The following is an 18,880-nucleotide window of genomic DNA, read 5'->3' on the forward strand; positions in this document are numbered from 1 at the left end:
ACAATCGTATTTGAGGCGAGAGCGCGAAACGCCCGTGCCCTGAACGCGCGCGCTGGACGCCTCCGCAGACAAGACGAGCATGAAGTCGCAGCTGGCGCCGGCCGAGCCGGCCATGTCGGAGCAGGACTCCGAGCTGCTGCGCGAGTTGGCCGAGACGCTGGCGGTGCACAACATCCAGCAGTACAACACGCTGCTCAAGACCAAGGAGGGCTTCGCGGACAGCCGCTGCTGGAAGGAGCTGCGCCGTAAGGACGGCGTACGCATCTACCGCGAGCGCGCCAAGCACAACGGCATCCCCACCACGCCCTCGCTGCTGCTGCTGGGCACGGTGGAGGGCACGCTGGACGACGTCATGTACAGCGCCGTGGCTGCCACGGAGGAGGAAATCCGCATCAAGTCCAAGTGCATCCAGGATGGCATCGTCGACTGCAAGGTGCTGCACGAGCTCGTGGCGCCCACGCTGGACGACCCGTTCCACCACGTGAGCGTCAAGTGGCGCCTCTACAACAACCAGCGCGACTACGTGTCGCTCGACACCTCTGGCATCGCGCACACGGTCAAGCGTGAACGTATCGGCTACAACATCTCGCACTCCGTGGCCTTCGCGCAGATCCCCGGCATGCAGGAGACGCACGGCATCGAGCGCGGCAACATGTCCGTGTGCTCGCTGTACCTCCAGAAGACCCCGACGACGGTCGAGTGCTACGTGCGCGGCTTTTTCGACTTCAACACGCAGAACGAAATGGTCAACACCATGTCCCTGCAGGCCATCGCGGCCCAGTGGGCCTGCTTTGCTCGGAAGCGCAAGTGCGCTCTCATGAAGAAGCTCGTGTGGCGCATGCGCAAGCGCTCGGGCTGCACGACGTCGCTGTCCCTTCCGGATGAGCGACCATGGGTCATGCAGACGCCTCCGGCGCGTACTCGATCTCGGTGTGCAGTGTGCTCTGGGAGCTTCGGCTTCCTCGGCACGAGTCACAAGACGTGCAAGTGCTGTTCACGCCAAGTGTGCACGCGGTGTTCTACCAAACAGCTCGTGTGCATTATGGCTCCAGACCACCGCACTGTGCTGGAGAAGAAACGGAGCTTCTGCTCGACGTGCCTCTCAGACGCAGCCAACTGCGACGCCCTGGAAGTGGCGCGAGAGGAGCTCGCGAGCTCGAAGGCATATCGCGATGCTTGCGTAGCAAAGGCCCAGGAGATGGCGCGGGCATCCATGCAATGCGCGGTATCGCGCAGCAGCCGAAGTGCAGTCTCGTGGAGTAGCCGGATCAACAGTCGACGACAAATTGCTCGGAGCTCCATGGTTTGAGAACTTGAAGTAACCTATCTAGCGCGTGTGTACCTCCAACGTGATGTTATGCAAACAAATTACTAGGAAACCGAAAATATATGAGTGAATTTAGTTGCACGAATTGCGGTTCAACTTCAGGTTACTTCAATTACACTTTAAAAGGAAAAGTCAGTTTGCCGACACGAGTCTGCACTCAGGCTCGAAATGCTACTAGATCGCTGGCGCAGACATCCAAAATGTGTTTGCTGTCTCGGCACTGCTCCAAGACAACCTGCCGGTGGAATTCCAACTGGAGGCGTCTTGTTCGTGGTGTTCTGCTAGCAATTCCTCTCGAGCAATCGTCAGCGCGCTGGCGTTATGCGCCTCACTGATGCAGTCCGAGCAAAATGTACGCTTATTCTCGAGTGTCGTGAAATGGTCGGGTGCTACGGCACACACGCGTTTCTTCGTGTAGCATTTCGAGCAAATTTGGCGATTACAACCCTTGCAAGTCGCTGATCTCTTCCGGCATACACTGCATCGAGCCGCGATAAGGACCCTTGCAGCTAAATGAGACGATCTCGTGGAAAGGGGCCCGGAAGTCACTCAGGTCGTCAGCGAAAGAGTACGTTCTCGACGAGGCGGGACTCCACCCGTAGCTCTTGCGCATTTTCCACGCGAGCTTTTTCACGAGCGCACACTCGCTTTTACGCGAGAAGGCGGCCCACTGCGAGGCAATCGCCTGCAGTGTCAAGTTGCCCAGCATTTCGTTCTGCGTACGAAATTCAAAGAAGCCGCGCACATAGCACTCAATGGTGGTTGGCGTCTTCTGTCGGTAGAGCAAGCAAACGGACATATTGAGGCGCTCGATGCCATGGGCGGCCTCGAAGCTCGGGAGCTCCGAAAATGCAACCGAGTGCGAGATGCTGTAGCCGACACGCTCGCGCTTGGCCGTCTCAATGATCCCGGTGGCATCGAGCGACACATGGTCGCACTTGGCGTCGAAGAGTCTCCACTTGACACCGATGTGGCGGAACGGGTCCTCGAACGTTGGCAGCAGGATCTCGCAGAGCACTTTGCTGTCTTGGACACCGTCTTGTGTGCACGCGGACTTGATCTTCATGGCCTCGTCGGTGGGGGCCACTACGCCGTACATGATGTCTTCGAGCTGGCCCTCGATGGTGCCGAGCAAAAGCAGCTGAGGTGTGGTCGGCCCCTGCCTCGTGGCCACTACCCGCTCCTTGTAGACACGCACTCCATCTCGTCGCCGGACCTCGCGCCACCTCGTCGGGTCCGTGATACCGTCCTTGGTCACGAGCAGCGTGGTATACTGCTCGATGTTGTGCGCCGTCAGCGTCTCCGCGAGGGTTGTGCAGCATCGTGGCGTGGCACGTAGTCAGCTCGAGCGCCGTGCGTGGGTGAGCACTGCGAGGTGAGTGTGGTGGTCAGCGCAGAGGGAAATGGCCCGCCATGGTGAGTTGGCACCGACGTCCGTTTGCCGCCCATGCTTCATACCGCGGTCTCCATGGCGGTGTAGCTTTGGTTGTGGATACTCAGTGATGACATTTTTTCGGGGCGCCCTAGTTGCACCACGATTCCAGAGCGTTGTTAACCAGCCGTGGCGGGAAACTCTTGAACAGAGTACTCTTGGTCGAGGGATATCGTTCCGAGTATCGAGATCACTGTTGCCGGGTGGATTGTAAGGCGCTTATGGATTTTTCCTCTTTTGATCTTGCAGATTTACTTGTCGGCCAGCTCCTCGCGTCATGCTACCGACGCGCAACATATTCAGCCGCTATACTAGTTTCGATGTCCCGAAGATGGCGAGGTGCTATGCGGATTCAGCCCAGCTTCGGTGGGGCTGACGAGTCCACGCGTGCCCCCACTGGACAGCTTGCCATCTCGACGCCCCTCATCAGCTGCGTCACCGACCGCAGCGTCCGATGTTGTTCCGCCCTCGTCTTCCGCTCCGAACATCGGATAAGAAGAGTCCGTGCAGAGCAGTGAACTCGCTACGTTTACGGTGGTGGTTGACCATGTTTGCGAGCGCTCCGGCGACAAACACGCTCAAAAGCACGGGCGAGGCGACTATTCTTCTTGCCTACTGACTCTTCTTTGATAAGGGAAGGCACGCCGGTGAGATTCAGCTGAGGCACTGGCCTCGAGCCTATAATTTGTTCTCAGAAATGACTTCGTTTGCACGAACTCTGAAGTTGAGCGCAACGCGTTCGACAGTCTTGGTGAAGTGGGTGCTCACAGTCACTTTGGAGCCCCGCAGCACACTATGCGGCTCGTTCACTTGCTACCAGAGCCCACCATCTCCAGGCAGGACTGCGTCATGCTGCAGAACCTGGCCGACACACTCGCTGGACACAACATCACGCAGTATAACACCCTTGTGGTGACTAAGGACGGCCGCGCCGACCCTCAGCGGTGGCGCGAAGTCCGTCGACGAGGCAGCGTGCGCATCTACAACGAGCGCATTGTGTCATCGACGCATTGCCCCGCGACACCGCAGCTCCTGCTGCTCGGCACCATCGACGGCAAACTCGAGGACATCATGTACGGAGCGGTGGCCACTACCGATGAAGCCATGAAGATTCAGTCAGCTTGCACCAAGGACAGCGTGCGGGACAGCAAGGTGCTTTTCGAGATCGTCCCCCCTAGCTTTGACGACCCGTTTCGCACGGTAGCCGTGAAGTGGCGACTGTACGAGGGGCGCGACTACGTGTCCTTGGACGCCACAGGGATCGTGGGTGTTCGCGGACGTGAGCGGATCGGATACAGCATTTCGCATTCGGTGATTCTGTCGGAGATCCCGAGCTTTGAGAACTCCCACAGTATCGAGCGCGGCAACATGTCTGTGTGCGCGCTGTACCGCCAGAAAACGCCGACGACGGTAGAATGCTACGTGCGCGGTTTTTTCGACTTTAAGACGAAGAACGAAGTGCTCAAGAACATGTCGCTTCAGGTTATTGCCACCCAGTGGTCGGCTTACGCGCGGAAAAGTACGTGTGCTCTCGCTAAAAAGCTGTCTTGGAAGGTGCGCAAGAACTGCGGCTGGAGCTCTCGGTCCTCTCGAATATACTCGTTCGCGGACGACCTGGACGACTTTGTAACCCCTACGCGACGGCATCGTTCTCAAAGCTCCCGCGAGTCCACTAGATGCTCAGTCTGCCAGAAAAGCTCGAGTTTTCTTATGTCGATTCGGCGAACCTGCACGAGTTGCGAGCTGCCGGTGTGCTCCAAATGCGCTGTCAAGAAGAAGGTCGTCGCGCTCGCACCCGACCAATACACAGTGCTGGAACGGAAGCGCTCGTTTTGTGTTTCGTGCATGGATGCAGTCGAGAGCTGCGACGTCGTTTCCATTGCGAGGGAGGAACTCGTGGGTCACCAGGAAGAGGAGGAGGACGACGATGACGACGCCACCTACTGGGCTCGCCTGTCGTCCATGACCGTCAACTCCAGCTGCTACTCAAGTGTCGTGTCTCGACAAAGCAGCCTCGCCAGTCTCGGCAGCTTCGACCGCCACAGTATCATCGGCCGAGGGCACGAGTAAGGTCGACTTTTTGGCGTTTCGGTGCTATGTTCGAAGCAGAAGTACATGGCAGCATACAAAAAGATCGCATGGTTAGATGAAAGCCGCGCGAATATATTAAAGCTCGCAGCGCCGTCGGAAGCACTGCAACTTGAATGGCCCAACGAATAAAGAGACCGTGCCAAAAATTCCACATACCCTTCAACTTAGTCGCTCATTTTTGTACATACGCATAAACTTAGTCATTTATCCCGTGTGCCCAAATCTAAATGAGCGACGCGACGCCCCCGCTGCCCCCCGCGAGTCGGCGGGCGAGCACCAGCTCCGTGAGCTCCGCGGCCGCGGCGCAATGGTCGCACGTGGGCCACCACCGCACCAGCATCCCCCCGGAGGCCACATTCGACGCGCAGGACGCGCAGATCAAGCAGGAGCTGCTGGCGCTCATCACGCAGTACCTGCAGCAGGAGGGCTTCGCCATGTCCAGCGCCACGATCCAGGACGAGGCCAACGTCAAGCGCCACGGACGCCTGCAGGAGCGCGACGCGCTTCGTCGCCTGGGCGCCGCCATCATGGACGGGGACTGGGACCTGGTGGCCAAGCTGCTGGGCAAACACCTCAAGAAGTTCCACGCCGCGCACCAGGGCTTCCTGTACGCCGTGTGCAAGCAGGAGTACCTGGAGCTCATTGACCGACAGGAATATCAGAAGGCCTTCACCTTCCTCACCACGCACCTCAAGCCGCTGGAGAAGGTGGCGGTGGCCACGAGCTCCAGTCGTCACGAGTTCAAGGAGCTGTGCTACCTGCTCACGTGCAAAGCCGTCGGGGAGTCCGACGCCTTCCGTGACTGGGAGGGCGTCGTGAGGTCCAGAGAGAAACTCGTGGAGCAGCTCCGAGCCACTTTCGCTCTGGAGGAGGTGATCTCGCCTCAGCAGGACGGAGGAGACGCGGCCATGGCGACGCCCCCCGTGGCCATGCCGGACAACCGACTCGTGCAGTTGCTGCACCAGAGTGTGGCCTACCAGATGGAGTTCAGTCGGTACCACCCCAAGACGATCCCCAAGGTCACGACGCTGCTGAGAGACTTTGAGTGCGAAGTTCTGCCTAATGCCGTCAAGAGCACATACGTCGGACACTCGCAGAATGTAAAATTCGTCACCTTTGTGGGCACCGACGGCGAACTGCTGGCTTCAGGGTCCAGTGACGCTACAATTAAGCTTTGGCCTACCGAGCTGCCGGCGACACAGCAGGAAAGTGGTGAAGAGGAGACGGACGAGTCCACGGGCGCGGTTTGCCGCCAGTGGACAAGGGACTTGCTCGGCCACTCGTCCAGAATTTGGTATCTTGCAGCAAGTTCGTCAGGTGAACGTCTTTATTCAGGCTCGGGCGATGGTACTGTGAAGGTTTGGGACTTGCGTGCAGCTTTGGAGGAACGCGCAGCGGCTCAACAGGCTCAGAGTGATGACGACGACCTTCTAAATGGCCAGCGTGGGGCCAATGTGATGCAGTCTGCGGTCGAAGCCGCTGCCGCAGCTACATCAGGTGCCACTGCAGCGATTGCTGCCGCCACTCACAACTACTCGGTGACGTCTGCAGAGTGTTTGGCTACGCTTATGAGTCCAAACGGCGGTGACGTGTACACTGTGAACCTGCACCCGAGTGAGACGCACTTGGTGACTGGAGGCTACGACCAGAGCGTTCGTTTATGGGACATTGCCACTGGTGCGGTGGCGAAGACGTTCCGCGGCCACTTCGCTTCCGTGTGCGATGTCCAGTTTAACCGACACGCCAACTTCATCGTTAGCGGGTCAAAGGACGGCTCCATCCGGTTGTGGGACATCCTCAGTGGACTGTGTGTTCACACATTGCGCCAAACGCTTGGAGAGGTCACGTCCATTTCGATGGCATCTAATGGCTACACGCTGCTGAGTGGTTCGCGGAACAACAGTAATCGTCTGTGGGACCTGCGGATGCTTCATACTCCACGTACTCACTTGTCGACGGGGCTAAGCAGCGGTGCATCAAGCAGTGGGTCCAACGGGTCGCTCAGTAGTTACGTCGGAGGCAACGCAGTATTCTCCAATGGCGTCGGCTCGGGTTATTCTTCAGCCAACGGCGTTGGAATTTCGGGTGGAGCTGGCTACGGTGGCAGCAGCAGCAACCTGAGTGCAATCGGAAGCAGCGGTGGCAGTAGCAGTACCTTTTCGGGTAGCCGACACGCAGAGCAACGGCCGCTACAGCGCTTCAAGGGTCACCAAAACACCGCCAAAAACATCGTGCGGGCATCGTTTGGTCCGAGGGAAAGCTTCGTGTTGGGCGGCTCCGAAGACGGCTATGTGTACGTGTGGGAGGTGGCAACAGGCAAGTTGCTGGAGAGGCTCGCGGGCCACCGCGGCGTCACTTACAATGCCCGTTGGCACGAAAAGCAGGCACTTCTTGCTTCGAGCTCTCACGATGGCACAGTGAAAACCTGGTGGTGGCAAGACAAGACTATCCAAGTGTGAGCGAGGGAGTTGTTTTATCACGCGAGTTGATCTTCGAGCTCGACTCAGGCAGGCTATACCACGAAGTATAATCTATGATGTTCTCTATTGTTTATTACTGCCCGATGGCATCATTCAAACCTGTGCGTTCAAGGAACCTTTTCCACACGACTGGGAAGAGGTCAGCGACGTCTCTAGCAACTTGTTTGCACTTCTCCTCCTGCTCCTTGCCATCTGCAACTCCACGGAACAGCTCCTCTTCGAACAAGTACTCGAGGAATTGCTCGCCCAGCGCCTCGTAAGCGCTTGAGACCTCGTCCGAGATGCGCAGGAACGCTGGGATGGCTCGGAAGCGCTTTTTCACGGAGTCTTTAGCTAGCTTCAGCGCCTCCTTCGGCAGCAGCGGCTTGGCCCTGCCCTTCGGAGGTTTCTTCGAGTTGAGGTTACGACAGAATGATTTGGCCTTCTCTCGGATCGCACGCAGACACACGTACCAAATGCTCTTGTGCTTCTGCATCCCGATTACAGCGGCGTCTTCGTCCAAGAACAAGTGAACTCCGCCTTCATGTTGATAGGCACGCTTGCTGCGCTCAAGCGCGGCCTCGAAGGCGTCCACGTTGAACTCAACGACATCGTAGGTGACGGTGCGCACTCCGAGAGCTCGCATGAACTCGTATAGTAGCACGGGGTTCACGCAGATCTCGGCACCATCGAATGAGTTGTATGACATAAGCGACAGCCCATAGAACACTGGCGTGTCTTCCGACAGGTAGTCCAGTAGCTGCACGTGTTGGTGGCTCGGACACAGCACCTCGAAAGACGCAGTGGTTCGTGTCTGCCACAAGAATTCACACAGTAGCGTCCGCTTGGCTGGCTCGAGTGCAAACAGCATGCGCAGAATCGCCGTAGCAATGGGAGCTGCAGCAAGGAACGGGTCGCCTCCTTCCACTCTGTGGATTTCTCTCACGCGCTCAATGTCCTCGAGAGTCCGCGCCATCAGGTGCGTATTCTTCGACCCAAGCACGTAGACGAATTCGCCGTCGCTCCGCTTCAGCACCGACAAGTGGCCGGCCTCGCCGTTCTCCTTGGTAGTCGAGATCACCCACTTGCTCTGGGCTTGCGGCTTGATGAAGAACTTGGAGAGCTCGTCCTCCTCATGCCCCGACTGTTTCTTGAGCTCCCCGTCGTCCTCTTGGCCCGTGAACTTCCGGTACCCGCGAATGAGTGGGAAGAAGTAGGCCGCGCCTCCAGTCGGCCACTCTGCGATGCAGTTGCCCCGTGGCAGCCACTCTCTAGCGTATCGGGACTTGAGGTAGACAGTGTCGTCGGGCCTGCCGGGCCTCCCCACCTTGATGTCGTGCACGACCTGCAGCCCGGGCAGCAGCTCCGGCAGCACGCGACGCTGCTGAACTCTCACGTCCTTATCGTCGTTTGCCTTGGCCACGTGCTCCTTCCACTGCGACGATTCTCTTTCCACCGCCTGCTCGAAGGTTTCAGCGCCGGCGTGCTGCCTGCGCACGAAGGTCTCGAGCTGGTGGCGCCCTTTGCGCATGTGCACGAGGGTGTTGCCGTCTTTGCCGCGCTCCAGAGAGTCCAGGAAGGCGCGCAATTTGTCCGACAGTTGAGGCGAAGGAGCCGCGAAGGCAGACCGAGACGCAGACTTGGTGGCCATGACGCTGCTGGTGCAGGAGACGATGTGCGCGGACGTCGGAAGATCGGCAAGTGCGAGATTGAGCGGCAACTTTCTGGAAGTTCATGCACCATCACTCGCCAAAAAGGCACTATATCGGGAACAGACGTCACTATATTGAGGTAAAGTTGAAGTTTTACTCATGGTCTCAGAATTGAAGGGCGTGGCTTTACATTACCATTGTTAACTGTGCGAATGGAGACACTAGATCTATGTAGGTAGGTTGTTGCTGCGTTATCCTAGCAGCCAGTGCCGCCCACGATGCGCAGGCACGAGGTGGACGGGTAGATGGACATGATGTTGACCATGGTGGACCACACGAGGGCGAAGGCGCAGTAGGCCAGCGTCGCGAAGCCCAGGATGCGGCTCGAGCCTCCGTTGCGCTTGAGCTCGTTGGTCTCGGCCTTCTGCTTGGGCAGCAGCGGCAGGAAGAGTAGGCCGATCAGGTTCATGGCGTAGCGGATGATCAGGATGTACGTCACCTCCCAGCGCACGTGGTTGGTGTCGCTCGCGATGTCCTTGTTGGCCACGTCGAAGGCGCCGTCGACGTTCTTGGTGATGGTGCTGGCGAACGGGATGGCGAGGTTGGAGACCGACCCGACGAGGCCGTACACCGCGCCCTCGTTGCCCTCACCCGCCAGCTCCACCACCACGTACGTACCGATGACGAACGCCATGCCGCTCGGGAGGTTCTCCACGACGGGGACGCCCAGCCAGAACCACTGGTTGCGAATGACGTCCCAGGTCGTGAGGAACGTCACAATGGCGTCCAGCACCGTCACCGCGATAATCATCGTGGCGTGCATCCATCGCCAGTTCCACTGGAGGCCGTACTTGCCCGTGAAGTAGAGCGTGAGCGCGAAGATGCCGTTGCCGATAATGGCCAGGATCTTCTCGTTCAGCGGGGTCACACCGGCCCAGTAGGCCTGCATGGCCGAAGACGACGTGATGGTGAAGTTCTCGAAGATGCCCGAGAAGAACTTGTACGCGATGACCTGGTACATAGGGCGCGTCTGCACGAGCCCCCAGAGCTCGCTCAGGTACTTGCTGAAGACCATGCCTTCGTGCTTCTCCTCCTTGATGAAATACCACGTGAGGGGCATCACAGGCAGACACAGGACGGTCAGGATGATCATGAGCTGCGGGAAGCTCAGCGAGAAGTTAAAGTCCCCACCGTAGTGGGTGCCGTTGAAGGCGAAACCCGTGAGGATGCTGGAGATGGTCACGAACACCGTGCGGACCATGTAGATCGTCGTCTGCGTGTAGCCGCGCGTGGCCTCAGGCTCGCGCTGAGCGACTTCGACCATCATAGCGTCAGCCGCTACATCGGCACCGACGTAACCGATGGCCGCCAGCATCATGAGCACGATGAACTTGCTGCCCGTGGAGGGGGCGTCCGTGTTGAAGGTGGCGACGATCTCGGGGGACAGCGTCGTGACGTTCATCGAGGCGTAGGCGTACTCCGGGTAGTACGGGTCTCCGGCCTTCATGCAGGCCATGACCAGCAGCATGATGAAGCAGAGCGTCCAGCCGATGATCATGAAGGGGCGACGACGGTAGCCGAAGATGGGGACGCAGTCCGTGATCATTCCGTAGAAGAGCTTGAACGACCACGGCAGGTTGAGCAGCACCGTGGCGGACACCACCTGCGTGCTCTCCATGTTGAGGTAGTTGAACAGGAACGGGTACACGGTGCCGGGCAGCGTGCCGTAGATCATGCCGACAGCCGCGTACTGCACGATGATGCCGATGTACTCGCGGCTCCAGACGTTGATGGCACCACCGGCGCGCAGGGCGCCGCCCTCGATGTCCTCACCGTCGGGGGTCTTCATGGAATGGAAGCCCTTCGGGGGCAGTCCAGCGGCGACAGGCGAGACCATGTCCAGTTTGTTTGCAGGGCTCGCCATGGTATATTTGTCGACGTCTCTCGAGGAGGACCGATTGAGAAGTGAGCCGAGGGGGTGCTTCGCCCCGAACCGCAACACCGAGGGCTGCCAACGTGATGCTGCGCATCTACGACAGCCACCCAGCCGGTCTGTGGGCCACCCGAAGGTTGTTCAATTGGTCCCGCTCCACGCCGCTTTGCCTAGCTTGTACTGTATCGTTTGGCACCATGGAGCGAGCGAGCCTAGTCTGGCGAGGGATGTTTTCTTGGGTGTTACAGTACGGCACCCGCCACTTGGCATCTGTATCGACTCATTCGTTCACTATCGAATGCGCGACGACGCGAAAGCTTGACCGTCGGGAGTCCGGGTCGCCAGTGTACCACCGACTTTGGACCATAAACAACCTTCTTTGGGACAATGGCAACCTAGAAAAGACGAGAACCAAAAGAGCTGGAAAGTGATCGTCAACAACCACTTTTTCGATCACTGGCAACCTGTCCTTTCTACTGCCCTTTCTCCAGGTTCCTGCGCTAAGCCGGGCGCCTGCGAATGGCCGCTACACACACTCCATGTACATGTACTTGAGCTCAGTATAGCTTTCCCTGGTTCAAATTCAAAATAACTCGCGCGCGTTAAAATGGTCCAGATGCTTCAGAATAACCCGCGCGAGTTAATTTGAATTAAATTACTCGCGAGACATCATAAAGTGAGTTGTATTAATACATGTAGAATAGACTCCGGTTGCGCATGCGTATAGGCAGCTATTAGGAGTTGTTATAATGTGGCGTCATGCGAGGTACGGAGCTGATATGAGGCCAATTATACTGTTTTAAATTGAAATGGTACGTACTAGAGTATACTGTACTGTGAGTTTAGTAAAGGGTAATTATACGTGAGCATTTCGGAGTTCAACCCAAGCACGGTTGCCACAAAGCAATCCGTGTGAACAAATGCATACATTTAGTTTGTCTTAGGATGCCAGGCACCGCAATGTATCACAACATACCCAGATTGTCCCTTACATGTGAGTATATGCCGATTGAGTGAGTAAAACATTTTAGTAAGGTTCGCACCAGTTCCTGCCTCTAAGCCACCGGATAGCCGTTTCCCTCTGTTATCAGAGATGGTAGTGGTTGTGTATGGTTACGACGCATTGTTTGATTTTATCTGTGTGGAGCATTTATACAGAACTTGCAGCTCTACTCAGAGATTCGATAATATATAGAGAGTAGCTCGGAAGGTATCACGTATTCTAGCGCCTCGTGCTGAACCACCTAAGCGTCCGTTAAACTACTCAGCTAGCGTGGATACCTTGCATGCTAAAGTATGTAATGGGTCTTCTGGCATATTTCAAGTGGCAACGTATAGCCCACAAAAATACTCAGGGAAATTATCAGGCTTAAGAATTTCAGCGAGCCAACCAGCATACTTAAGTATTTTGTTTTGGAAATAAGGTATATAGAGTTCACTTACACTAGTAACGAGTATCCATAGCCATAACGCTCACTGCCTTGATGTTAGTGACAATCAGCACACTGGTCCGCATTGGGGTTTCAAACCACGAACCATTTCGCACTGCATACTTTTAAATAAAGGAGTTAGACCTCAACCAACCTCTCTATAACTACTATTCCTAGGCGCGTTGAGGTGCAACTACAACTCTGAATTTGGAGCAATATGTATTTGTGCACTACGATGCGAAAATTCGCTGGGAATTGTAGCTATATAGTGACCGACGGGTAAATATTAAAGGCGCACACCCTTGCTGTGAGTGGCATTTGAGCTAACTATAAGTCGTGTGACTTTCCAGTCAAAAACGCTTGCTCTAGTAGTATTTCAATACGAGCTTTCCACAATAACTTCACTAAAACAGACTTATTAGCCTCCTCATGAACGTTATTGCTCGTTGGGCAGTTACATCGTAGCCGACGTTATAGATCAAATTTGGAATTTGAATTTGTTGGGCGTTAGACGGCTATCTACCACTACCATTACGATGCACTGGTGTAGCCTCACCAACAGTCCACATGCCTCGAGGACGCGAGTCTGCGGTAGTGGTCCACGAAATTATAGTCCACAATCTAACTCGCTAAGAACGATGTCTGTTGGTTCATTGCTATTTACTTGTGCAGTTAGTTGACTATACTCTCTGTACACTCGATGTCCCTCGTTCTTATTCGAATCCAACACTCTCTGGGGTAATGAGCATTGTTGGTACCATTCTTGCAAGTTTATACAGGATTGAATGTTAACGGTATTTCACCCAGTCACACAGCTTCGTTGAAATATCTAAGCCCATTTTCTCACTTCACCAACCTGATCGTTTAGCAACTTTCGAGCTTGACGCATGTAGCTGTTATGAATCAAACTAACTCAAGCAGTTTTGAATCCACTGCTCATATTAACTCGCGCGAGTTGTTTTGAATCCACTACTTCATATTAACTCGCGCGAATTATTTTGAATCCACTACTTCATATTAACTCGCGCGAGTTATTTTGAAGTAGACATTAATCATTCTTAGAGGTCAATAGGCATGTCGGCACGTGGTTGGCACCGTCCTGTTCGCGGCTCAGCTCGCCGCCACCTGTAGACAATGCCTGCGTCCTTTTGGGATACAGCATTGGTTTTGGTGTTGGTGGACCGTGACACGAACTTGCGATATGCGGTGTAATACACCGCACAGAAAAGCAACCACTTTTAAGTACAGAACCGAGTAGTACAGGATTGGTTCTGTACACAAAAGTGGTTGCTGATGCCCGTTTGGTGTGGTTGCTGTTGTACAAATCGCAGGTTGTTATCGTCCTTTACTCGACCGTCGGGACCGCACGCCTGGCACCACGGCTACGATGGTGAGACGCAATCGACTCGCTGCACTCCGCGGTACCTTCGCCTTGATTGAAGCTGCAGCGGAGAAATAGGCGACTCGCTGGTACCGCCGGCAGGTAACCTGCATTTGGCCGCAATAGGCGTCGTGCGTCAATGACCACCGATTCATGACCCAACACCAGAGCGGCAGTACAGCTACTGCGCGACATTTCACACCGCCGGACACACGAGCGAGTCCTTGGGGTTTGCATGATGTACAATCGTTTGTTGGTGCGCCAGATTTCATGTTCCACAAGTGGAGGTTTATAAAGGTTGACTTTCAGTTCAATCGACTGGGACGCCAACTTGACTCGTGTAGACGATCAAGTCACGGGAATGCCAAAATCCAGGGCCCCTCTCCATTTTTCGTAACTTCGTCGACGTAAGTATATTTGTAGCGCATCTCAGATACGTGTACTGTACGGTAGCTCATTTGCTGCGCTGATGCAGTTTTACCTCGGCAGCAGTAGGCTGACGCCATTGACGAATCAACCGAATGGTTACTACTGGCACTGTAGTACTTATGTAGTCCCTGCAGCTCCGTCTTCGAGTTGAACAGCAACGATGGAACAATTGCAAGTCCCAGCTTCCAGACGAGAGGACAGGAGTGTTGCTGGAATCCCCACCACTACCGTAGGTGATCACTGTGCCACCGCTTCGAAAAGAGGTGGAACGAAGTCAAAATGGGTCGCCAGGGGAACCTACTGCATCGAATGACTCGAGAGTTTCCACTTCTTCTGCGAAGTCACGCCCCGGACCCGCGTCATCTTGGTCTGCAATCGTCTTACTATCGAGTGCATGACAAGTATTTTTCTCGAATCAACCTACGTAAGCCTCGCAACCGAGACCTACGTATTTACTTTGAATAAACGGACAGTTTCCATGACGGCAGCACGGAGTTATATTACCTCCTCTGGGAGAATGTGATCAGCTCCCCGGTTTCGTTCACTTCCCACATCTCGGGCATGTAACACCTACTTGGCCGAACTTATTTATTACTTCGAAGTACAAGTATTTTGGAAGATTTTTAAACAGGTCTTTTGCAGGTCTGGTCTTTTTTGGTCTGGAGGACCAAAACAGGACCGAAATAAAATCAGCCTCCAAATGGGACCTAAAAAAGACCCTACAGAAAACAGGGTTTTAGAAAACTCTACAATTAAATATTCAAATGGAAAATAAATGTATTTTGTATTAAAGGGGATATTGCAAATGAAAGACCATACTGGACAAAAACTTCAACCCTGCTGTCAGGTTAACTGTCAGTCATGCTAATCCGGCTTGTACTCTAGCTGCCCGGGCCGTCCGACTTGATGAACACCCCTCCCCCCGCGAGTTAATAACTCAGCCAAACGATAGAGTACACACTCGGTGGATCCGTCAGCACCAATAGTCTCTCCATGGTACCAACACTGTCATACAGGCGACTCACGAGGTCGCAACGCAATCACCATGGGCCCAACCAGCGCACCCAACGCAAGCAAAGCGTCCAAACGGTGCCAACTCTCGGACCAGCAAGCTTCACAGGATATCATTCAGTCTAATCACCGAACGTCAGCGAGCCAACAGCAACCAAAGCATATGAGAAGAAGTCCACGCCGATCTTCGGTCCACCAGCTACCGCTATATGCACTAAGGCTAGACCAATTGTAATTTTCCTTAAATTGCGGTCTTAGGGACAATCGAGAAGTTCATTTTGCGTAGGAGCCGAGGCTTGAAGTACTCGTGCGAAGCAGTACTGTGAGATACTAGCCCCGTAGGATGTGGAGGGCGAGCTGCGAGCTAGCGCCCTGCTGGATGTCCATCACTGGATCACTATCTAGCTTCCTGCAGAGGCAAAGTACAAGCAAGTACTTCAAGTACGAAGTACCAAGGATCAGCGGTACATGCATACAAGAATACATGGACGAAGATAGCAGTAGGTTCAGGCACGAGGACGTCTGAGCAACCCAGTTCGTTAAAGCTCATTAAGAAAGTCTAGCAATAGCATCAGTCCGAGCAGCGTCGACGATCCAGGGATCGACACCAGCAAGACGCTCGCTCGCAAATTCAGACATTTGGGTTTCATATTATAATCTCCAGCTCTACTTCAATAGCGGCTGCCCTCTATAATCTATCACGATATTTTATATCAGGGTGAAGGGGGTCCAAAAATTGCTTGTTTCGTAGTGATATCGTTTGGGTCTCGCCATCCAAACGGGACCACTAGCGAAATCATACTGATTTTCTGTTCGGTCTCGTTTAGATGCCGTAGGACCAAAACAGGACCAGACCTGCATAAGACCTGTTTAAAACCTTACCAGTATTTTGCTTTGCGCTGCTCAGTAAAACTCGTGGCGTAACTTACGCCGCGTAAGTAGTTTATCTGCATTTTGGCACCAAGATTTAAAAAGTTTCCAGCGCTGAGAGCACTGTACAGTCAGCACTTGCATTGAAAGTACATGCATTGAAAATATGAGTCCGAGGTCGCGATATGTTGATAGACATCTTCTTCTGTGCCCTCTTTCTTTCGGTGACCTTGCTGACAATTTCGTCAGACATACTGAGTATACCGGAGGCTTGGGATGAAAATCCAGCGAAGTGGTGCAATTAACATTAAAGAGTGCAAAACGAAGTATCGCAGTGGCGCGAAGAACCTCTGAAGGCGGGCTAGAATACTTTACGTTGGCTTAAAATCCAGCAGCTCAAGCGTGCATCCCCCAACATCCCCCTTCAGTTAAGCGATCCATCCGACACTTCGAGTACATGTATCGGTACGGACGTATGCCGTCTAAACTCAATGTCGTAGACCACACGTACTATTTTGCGGCAATTTCTCCCATATATTTCCGTGGATCCATTTTTCACTACTAATTCGAATGAAAAAGCTACGTTTTCAATAGTAAATGGAAATGTTGTGCGGGTGCATTGTTTTTGCTGTTATACTGAGCATGATTCCGCTCGTACGGCGTAGAGAATGTCAACTTGTGCTTTGCCAACCCAATTAACACCACGAAATAGATAGAGACCCGACATACTCGATGCTCACCAACGCAAATACTTCTACTTGCTGAGGCTTCAGGCTTCGAGTTCAAATCATGGTCTAATTTGAGATTGCACCATGGTGTACTACAGTTGGTGTACTTGATGCAGCTAGGATCGGAGGACATTTGCTAAATATTAGCTCGTAGAATAAATATCAAATGTAATTGCTCTTCAGCTTGGTCTTTTTAATACTAGTTGCAAATCTTTAGTCAAATGTACATGTAGTAGCCACCCGGAATACCAGTTAATCAACTCTAATTTGTATTGTAGGAAATTTCCACTCGTCAGTTGCCCTGAACGAACGATTTTTCGTTTAGATGTTTGATGTTTATTTCGAACTAAAAATATCCATTCTGCTGTAAAGAAATCTGTAGTGGTCACAATTTTTTATTGATTCGGCCAGGTCGAGAATTACGCAGCCATACCTCCATACTACAGAGCAATGCATCAAAAGATGCTACTCTTTCTTCCGTGACCTAGTTTATTATTTGTACATGACGAGTAAAAAAAACAAAAAGGATGTGATCGGGACGAGATGGTCATTACGTCTGCAATATTGGTGGAACAAATTCGGCCATCAGGATAAGTATTTGCGAGCGACTTTCATAGAAAGTTACGGTGCAACGAGCAACAGCAGCTTTACCCGTCACCTGGGAAGCAAATATGGGCTACTGGGATCAGCTTAAAAACGATAATGTGAAGCCAATACGTTCACAAAAGTATTTGTCGTGTCGCTTATCTTGACACTAGTTGACGATGGTTTTTTGTTGGATTCGCCCAAGAGAACAACATTGTTGGCACTAGCTAAGAGAAGCGAGACAACCAGCAACGAAGCGTTCTCTTGGGCGAATCCAACAAAAAACCATCGTCAACTAGTGTCAAGATAAGCGACACGAGAAATACTTTTGTGAACGTATTGGCTTCACATTATCGTTTTTAAGCCTGCGATTTGTATCGCGCAATACACCCGTGATTTTGAGTGCTCAAGCATTGCACGGGAGACCAAAAGCACAACGTCCACGTGCTCATTCTGAACTCATAACTTCTCCATGTCAACACTGGAAACGCTAGAAGATGATGGCAGTAATTTGATCGTTATTGACGGCACTAGTTCCTACCATACATGCACTGGTGTTGTAACAAGACCGAGAGATTGGCCGTGGCGAAAGCAGGTGGCACTGCCACCGTGGCAGGCAAGCGAACCCGACTCCACGTTTCTGGTCTGGAGACGCACTGCACAGCTCTGGTTGTCATCTCGAAGCGACAAATTCATTCTGTATCCTATCGTTACATCGGCAGCACCGCCATCTCGGCGGGATTCCCGAGGGATCACTCTTTAGGTTTTGATACATTTCTGTTTTATTATTTGTAGAGTTTGACAAAGTCTACCGGAAATGTGATCCAAAATTTACATTACTGTGCATGTACAGTATTTTGCCAAAGGATCCTGCACATTGAAGTTAATGCATATGGTGTCTAGATTAAGAAAAATTTCCAATCGCGCGTCATCTCTCGACTGGTAAAAGGATATAGGCAGGCTGCCACGCTATGTGGCCCAAAGCAGCAACAATGCATGCCTTGACTCGCGCTTAGAGCTCCAAGAACCCACGTAGGGTTAGTTTTCCGGGGAAAAAAATCAACAGTACAGTTCATACATCACACGATATCGGCATAGAGATCAACCACACCCGAAGTCTCCAAACTTTTACTGAAAATTGATGGCGGCCACACCAGCTGGAAGCCTAGAAAGGTATCTGATAAGCAGCAAGTGCCTTTTTCCCATTCAACAACACGAGCACAGAAGGTATTTTGGGAATCGGAACTCTTCATCCGAGGTTAGACGGGCTGCTCAAGGTCGCGAGTCCGGAAGTCTCTGCAAGCAAAGCCGCCTCCACCCTAGATAGGAAAACATTTTGCACGTACCGGTATCCATATATTGGATAAGTACTGTATGTAAGGCGTATCGATGTGCGGCGGCACGCATCTGCGTTTACCTACCCAGCTGGAAGGGGTGGCATCAATTGTGAACCGTGTCTTGGTGGCAAACGCCAAAACTTGGTGTCAACACCAAGAAGCTTTCGGTGGCTATTAATAACAAATACTTAGTACAACAGACGGTCTGTGCCTCC

General features: G+C 53.3%; 6 protein-coding genes across 6 annotated transcripts; 3 read left to right on the plus strand and 3 right to left on the minus strand.

Moving 5' to 3' along the window:
- Positions 1 to 79: 79 nt before the first annotated feature.
- Positions 80 to 1,322, plus strand: PHYSODRAFT_332767 (hypothetical protein; the record flags this gene model as incomplete). Its single annotated transcript, XM_009529831.1, has 2 exons — positions 80 to 1,225; positions 1,311 to 1,322. The coding sequence occupies 2 exons, from the start codon at positions 80 to 82 to the stop codon at positions 1,320 to 1,322; spliced, it is 1,158 nt and encodes a 385-aa protein (XP_009528126.1).
- Positions 1,323 to 1,766: 444 nt separating this feature from the next.
- On the minus strand, positions 1,767 to 2,836 carry PHYSODRAFT_252877 (hypothetical protein; the record flags this gene model as incomplete). Its single annotated transcript, XM_009529832.1, has 2 exons — positions 1,767 to 2,627; positions 2,786 to 2,836. 2 exons carry the CDS (start codon positions 2,834 to 2,836, stop codon positions 1,767 to 1,769), a joined length of 912 nt encoding a protein of 303 aa, XP_009528127.1.
- Positions 2,837 to 3,554: 718 nt separating this feature from the next.
- Positions 3,555 to 4,829, plus strand: PHYSODRAFT_505367 (hypothetical protein; the record flags this gene model as incomplete). Its single annotated transcript, XM_009529833.1, has 1 exon — positions 3,555 to 4,829. One exon carries the CDS (start codon positions 3,555 to 3,557, stop codon positions 4,827 to 4,829), a length of 1,275 nt encoding a protein of 424 aa, XP_009528128.1.
- A 239-nt stretch (positions 4,830 to 5,068) lies between these two features.
- Positions 5,069 to 7,271, plus strand: PHYSODRAFT_360740 (hypothetical protein; the record flags this gene model as incomplete). The annotated part of the gene is made up of 2 exons (XM_009529834.1): positions 5,069 to 7,143; positions 7,235 to 7,271. The coding sequence occupies exons 1-2, from the start codon at positions 5,078 to 5,080 to the stop codon at positions 7,269 to 7,271; spliced, it is 2,103 nt and encodes a 700-aa protein (XP_009528129.1). The 5' UTR covers positions 5,069 to 5,077.
- A 132-nt stretch (positions 7,272 to 7,403) lies between these two features.
- PHYSODRAFT_509161 (hypothetical protein) lies at positions 7,404 to 8,840 on the minus strand (the record flags this gene model as incomplete). The annotated part of the gene is made up of 1 exon (XM_009529835.1): positions 7,404 to 8,840. One exon carries the CDS (start codon positions 8,838 to 8,840, stop codon positions 7,404 to 7,406), a length of 1,437 nt encoding a protein of 478 aa, XP_009528130.1.
- Positions 8,841 to 9,217: 377 nt separating this feature from the next.
- Positions 9,218 to 10,885, minus strand: PHYSODRAFT_507393 (hypothetical protein; the record flags this gene model as incomplete). The annotated part of the gene is made up of 2 exons (XM_009529836.1): positions 9,218 to 9,542; positions 9,591 to 10,885. 2 exons carry the CDS (start codon positions 10,883 to 10,885, stop codon positions 9,218 to 9,220), a joined length of 1,620 nt encoding a protein of 539 aa, XP_009528131.1.
- Between the last annotated feature and the right edge of the window lie 7,995 nt (positions 10,886 to 18,880).

This window comes from Phytophthora sojae, assembly GCF_000149755.1.
Source record: "Phytophthora sojae unplaced genomic scaffold PHYSOscaffold_5, whole genome shotgun sequence".
NCBI lineage: Eukaryota > Oomycota > Peronosporomycetes > Peronosporales > Peronosporaceae > Phytophthora > Phytophthora sojae.